Source organism: Amblyomma americanum, chromosome 9 (genome assembly GCF_052857255.1).
Source record: "Amblyomma americanum isolate KBUSLIRL-KWMA chromosome 9, ASM5285725v1, whole genome shotgun sequence".
NCBI classification, from domain to species: domain Eukaryota; kingdom Metazoa; phylum Arthropoda; class Arachnida; order Ixodida; family Ixodidae; genus Amblyomma; species Amblyomma americanum.
Genome location: NC_135505.1, coordinates 83,543,874 through 83,549,873, shown reverse-complemented (window position 1 = coordinate 83,549,873; position 6,000 = coordinate 83,543,874). Strand labels below are relative to the sequence as shown.

General features: G+C 48.9%; 1 protein-coding gene across 1 annotated transcript in view; it reads left to right on the top strand.

Annotated features, from left to right (window-relative positions):
- Window positions 1-284: 284 nt before the first annotated feature.
- Window positions 285-6,000, top strand: part of LOC144103474 (ornithine decarboxylase-like) — a 105,154-nt gene continuing 99,438 nt past the window's right edge. Inside the window, exon 1 of the mRNA XM_077636181.1 lies at window positions 285-456. Coding sequence (XP_077492307.1) covers window positions 285-456 — 172 coding nt within the window. The remainder of the gene's footprint in view (window positions 457-6,000) is intronic.

Here is a 6,000-nt window from a genome sequence, read left to right as displayed (position 1 = left end):
AGAGACGGGCACCAGTCTATGAGCAGCTCACCCGCAGGCGAAGGAAGAGAGGCTTCTGCTGCCTCATGAGCCCCTTGGTTGGGAGCATCTGGGGAGGCGTTCCTCCACGGACCCTAGGCTCAGGGTGTTTCAGTACAAGCTGGTTCTGTGTGATGTGCTGGGCTATGTCCGGAGGTGTCACCCCCATGCAGCAGGGTGTTGAGCTGCTGAGAGCTGCCTTTGCTAAGACATCAGCAGCCTCGTTGCCCTGGACTCCAATATGGCAGGATATCCAAGCTAGCTGAATGTCGCAGGCCTGTAAGCCGAGGCTGCTCAGCCTGGCCGCCAGCTTGCGTACAATGGGGAGTGGACCTAGGATCTCGGAAGAGCTGCAGGGGCGCCCTGAAGTCGGTCAGGATCGCTGCCGCCTGCACCGCAGGACAGTTATCCAGGATGTCAGCTACCACGTGGATGGCCGTAAGTTCTACCATGGACGAGATGGCTACAAAAGGGAGACTGGAATGCCTGCTTCCTCCCAAGGAAGGAGCCACGCAGGCAGCCGGAGCAGATGGGCGGGACCAGGGAGCACGGAGCCATTCGTGTAAATATGTATGTGGCCTGCAAGTTTTTCCTCCAGGGTTTTCTCTACCCCGGTTGGGGGCGGAGAGCTGGAGTGGATCGCTTAGGTCTGGTCCCAGGAGCGGGGAGACGCAAACCCGGAATCTGTGTACAAAATACGGCCGTGGCAGTAGCGAAAGGCGCTCTGGCAGTCATCCTGCAAGCTACTCGAACGCCAGGGCAGTCTGCCCTATGCGTGAGCGGGGCTGGTCAATGAGGCGCTTCATGAGGGGACGGCCACCTGGGGCAAGGTCGTGGCGGGAATTTCGGAATTCTAGGGGGAGGGGGGGGGATAGGCAGAAGCGGACGGGCGCCCTTCGGCACGGCTGAACGCTCGACTCCTGGGTAATGGCGAGCTGCACCAGCGAGAGAGCATAGAGGAGCTGGGCCCCCGCCATGGCATTGAAGAGGCGGATGCCAATATTGCAGGCTATGCCATTCCAATTTGCTAGCACCTTCTGGATGGCACTCTGAAATCCAGCGGCTCGTCCACAGAAGGCTATGACGGCTGGTCCCCAGGTGACTTGACGGTCGATCTGCAGGCCAAGATAGCGGCAGACCATCTTCCACGGGAGTTCTTTTGCGGTGATAGGGAGGACTGCCTTTCCGGGACATTGGTCAGCATGACCTAAGAGTTCGTGGAGGAGAGTTCCATGTCCATTCGTTCTAGAAACGCGGTGACTCTTTTCTGCTCTTCTCTGCTGTGCATGGCCACACAGTCCTTTTCGTCATAATATTTTAACTAAGTTATAATTTTTTCACTCTTCTTTTCGCTACAGCTTTACTATTTGTGACAGTTGACTTTGCTACTCTTCTTTCTGCTTGTTGATCGCGATAGCTTATTATGTGTCCTGGTTTTTATGCCTCCAGTTGTGGTGCGAGAGACGTGTACTAGCATCATACATTCAAAATAACTTATTCAGGCCTGAATCATTACTCCACTACTTTTTGTCGCTGCCATATAAATGAATTCGCGAGAACGCAACTTACAAATAATTTCAGAGAGATTCGCAATCTGTAATCGCAATTTTCGTGTCAGTCTAGATTTATAGTCTTAAACGTCCTGATCATACATCTGCTTCCTTCGCTCTAACTTAAATGTCTGGTGGCGCATTTTGAACTGTTATTTTTTCTTCCAGGCGGTCGTAACGTAAATTTTATCAAGTAACGAACACTTAAAGTCTCTGCGTTTACTCAACCTGTTAACGCCCAATATTGCATATATGATACAGAGCGCAAAAACGAGAAATAATTTTAATTTATGCCCACATTCCTATTTGAAATGTTAGCATAGTTCATGTAACGCTCTTCTCGAGCATATTTATGGAAGCAAGGCCAAAGTATAGGCTGTCAGGGATGGAAGAGGCCGACGAAAAGATAAATTCATTGAAAAGCTTGCCCTAAAGAAAACAGACAATATGTATGTAACATGTGGCCGTAATTCTGCATTTAAAGATGACAGAGGGGTTTTGAATTTTGCGCTTGAATTCATGCATGCGCTTTCGTATTAGCAAGTTTTGTGGACCTTCGGCACTGAGGTATTATAAATATTTGGTCAAATTAACTAATATGTAATTATTCTTCTTGTGAATCTCAAATTTGTTACGTTTTTGCTATCAAGAATCCATTAATGATAAACGACTTTAAATTCACTACTTTTAGTTGACGTTTTGAATGGATGACAAAAAAATTAGTTAATAGCAACATGCAGAAATTCCCTCCTAGAGCGATGCCGCTGGGCACAAATAACTTGAGCTGGTTGAAATGGGAAAGTAGCCCGCTTCTATGGCATCTCGCAGCCTTGAGTGTGATTTGAAATGCTAGCAATCATTAGGATTTAAACATTTGGATGAGACTATGCCGTGTATTATTGCCAATATAATCAGCAGACATTCTCCTTAACAGTTCCTACAATCCAACTAGGACGGCTACAAAACTGCGATTTATAGAGCTGTAGAGCAACCGGAAGACGATTAAGGACGTGATACGAAGGACGGAAACCACTAGTTTAAACCTTTTCTCTTTCAGTTCATACGCAAAGCTCTAGGTAGTCACATAAGGTAGTTGCGCCTTTCAGTGTTATTCGAGCAGTGCACTGTTCTACCGTCGCTCAGGTAATTCCGTTACAGTGGGGCCAGCTGTTTCCGCCTCCTAACCACCATTACTCTAAGGGCGATCACGCTCTGTGAGTGCGGGTGATTTGAACTTTTGCAAGACAAGTGCAACATCATTTGAAGCCTAGAAAACAGGTGCTCTAGATCATCTCTTTATTGCGATAGCGTTTAAGGTCCCGTTCTCCAGAAAATGCTGCTTCGGCGTCTGCATTGTAAGCGTAAAATGGCAGGTGGGGCCCATAGAGCAACCTTGGAGGCAGGTGGGCCAACTTGGTCGCTGACCTAGCAGCGGTATCACAGCCTGTCCACCGGATATGAGCAAACCGCCCAACGTAGCAGATTTCAGTTAATAGACAGTTTTAGTTGACCGGAGCGACGGTCTCGCTCCGCTCACAGTAAGCGGTAGCGGAGCGCTGACACCGAAATCGTTTTTATTTGCGCGTGAACGAATTTCCATTAGCGGAGAAGGGCTTTCGTAGCGCCCTCTGTGCAGCTAAACTGCAAGCACTACATTTGATAAAATGTATAGGGTAATTATTTCTTGTTATACTGTAAAACATACTCTTTAGTGTACCATTTTATATGCAGTTGAAAATAATTTCGGGAGTAGAAAAGTATTTAACATATACTGATGTACATCGGCAGGTCGGGTCTTCTCGATATCCAAAGCAAACCCACAGCAGCTCTAGCCAAGGTTGTACTATTTTTTCCCGACGTTGATGTTGATTTCACGAGCCACTGTACGTATGTACGTACATCTGTCACATTTGCTACATCTAAAAAGACGATGCCAAAGCCGAATGTGCAACGCTAGAGGAAAAAAATGGAGGACGCTTAAGCTTCGCCTTTAAAAGTGGAACGCGACAGCGTGTTGCAGCACTGCCAGGGAGTCCGCGGAACGCCATCGCCCGTTTGGCACGACGCCTTGCCTGCGTGTTGCAGGACTGCCAGGGAGTCCGCGGAACGCCATCGCCCGTTCGGCGCGACGCCTTGCCCGTTAGACAAATCGCTCTGCTGCGTAAAGTGAAGCTGACGCGCGGAGCGGCAAACCACGTAGAAGCGCTGCCAGGCGCCTTGCCGAAACGCGCGGGACTCAAGTCGCAGTCGTAGTTCGTCGGCACATCGTTCTCGACAAACCCAATGACATGAACGCCAGCATAGCTTCCACGCCGAACGAACGGGCAGCAAGCCGCAGGCTTCGTGGTGAACACGCTTTGGATGTGCGCTGCGTTGTTCGTCGCTCAGCGCGTGATTTCTGCTTGCCCGCACGGCCCCACTGCGCCCGAACGAGACGAGCGGGAGGCGCTGCCGTAGCGCGCTATCTGTTGAGGCGTACATTGCCAGGAGGAGGAGGAATATGTTTCGCTCACGGCCAACGCCACCGGCGACACCGGCTTTTCTGCGACACGGGGCCCTTAACGCTATCGCGTTAAAAGTCGACGACAAACTCTGCATCCTTGCCTCGCAGGGGGCACCCATCTTGCTCCTCTCCCGGGGGCCGCATCGCTAGGCTCGCTCCGCTAGGGTAGTCAGCGAGCGGAATGGGAGGTGCCCTCCGGTAGCCCGCTCAGGGCAATGCGGGCTGCGCATGCGTAGTTGTGTTCCCGCTGGGCTGCCTGAGCGGAGCGGGACGGCGCTCAGGTCAACTTAAACTGCTTAATGAGTGGTCGCTCGGGACGAGGAACCTGGGCAACTCAAGGCCCACCACTGAGAGCACCTGCCATTGCCAGACAAACGTTTTGCATTTACCCGACAAAGCACCCGACACATCTGATGTCTTTAAAGGTGTCTGCTCTGCTTTCCAAGCCGGTATTGTGTTTCTTTGCGAGCGCATAATAGTGTCATTTTTTTAGCGACGTCGAGATAAGGGCATCGACGCAGCGTGTAAAACTGGACGCCGGTCACCAAGCACGAGGCGGCGCATAGAGTTCTAGTTGCAAAACAGCGCATGTTTTTCTTTCTTTTTGCCATAGTGAAGTAGGAACAGTAATAACCCCACCTCCTCTGCTGTAGTCGATACAGTGACAATCTCTACCTCAATCTTCAGCAGATTGAATAGGTTTTGCTGGAGCACGTGAGTACAGAGGAGGCGATCTGGATAGCACGCATCTCTGTAGCACATTCTTAACATTAGCGTCGGGTAGCGGGTGTCCAAAGGACTCACTGGTCTTGATGCGACACGACGGTAACGTTATCTACCCTGCTAAGGTTCCTGTCAAAATAGTCTGCTGAAGTACAAGAACATTTCGCTTCTAAGGAACCCGAAGTTCGTATAACAGCTTTGCTGTAGCTATACGCGCAAAAAGTTCCTCGCATACATACACTTGACAAACGCCGGAACACGTAACGCCGTAATTGCAGCATTCATGATAGCCGACTATTACATGTATATCCTGAACAACTGTATTTCATTACACCACAGTAGTCCAGAACTCTCACGCTGCAAAATCTAACTTTTGGCATAGTCTGCCCATAGCGTCTTGGCGCCATAGAAAACTAATATTCATGAAGCAATCATGAAATTAAAACTAATTTGCCTCCACATCCTGAAAAGGGTGGCAAGCGTGCTAATGACAGACGGCCGCCATAAACATTAACTTTCCTAGATGTTCCTAGTGCTTATTCTGTTACAGAATGTCAATCTGAAATTTTTGAAAAAAGAAAATAATTATTTAGGCAGTTGCCAAAATTGTTCGATTATCTAGCAAGAGCAAACGGACGATTGCTTCTTTAACTGAATGAAAGACACTGCTTGAGGAATAACCTTTGATAGAAAGTCCCTTTCTATTCCATATTCCAGCAACTCTTCTGTTTGGCCTAGCTGGTGCATGATAATACTACTTCCGCAGTATTACCGTAGTCCAGGTTGGCATAAGTTCATCTGTGTCGTGTCGTCGTTCTCTCGCCTTGTGTTCGTCTTTTTTAGCGCTAACCTGTTTCAAAAAAAAAGTTTAACCAACTAGCCCAGCACCAAGTTTTACAAATGCATAAGCTTCCTGACAGAGCTCCGACAAGATGAGTGGAGCCAGGTGGCCAAGTTGTTATTCACAGAAAAGAATATTTTCTTTACAGGACGCTCAGCAGCTCGGCGCAGTAAGGCGGCGCTAGTGTTATCAGGAACACCCAACGCTGGTTTGTGCAAGTAATGTCGTTAAATAAGAGAAGTGTATTGCGTTTAACCCTCCGCAACAGAAGGTTTCTGAATTTAGGTCGAAGCTTTAGCTCTCTCTAGATGCATCTATACACAGACAGAGGGAAGAGGAATGCGGCTCGCTAAGAAGACACCCTT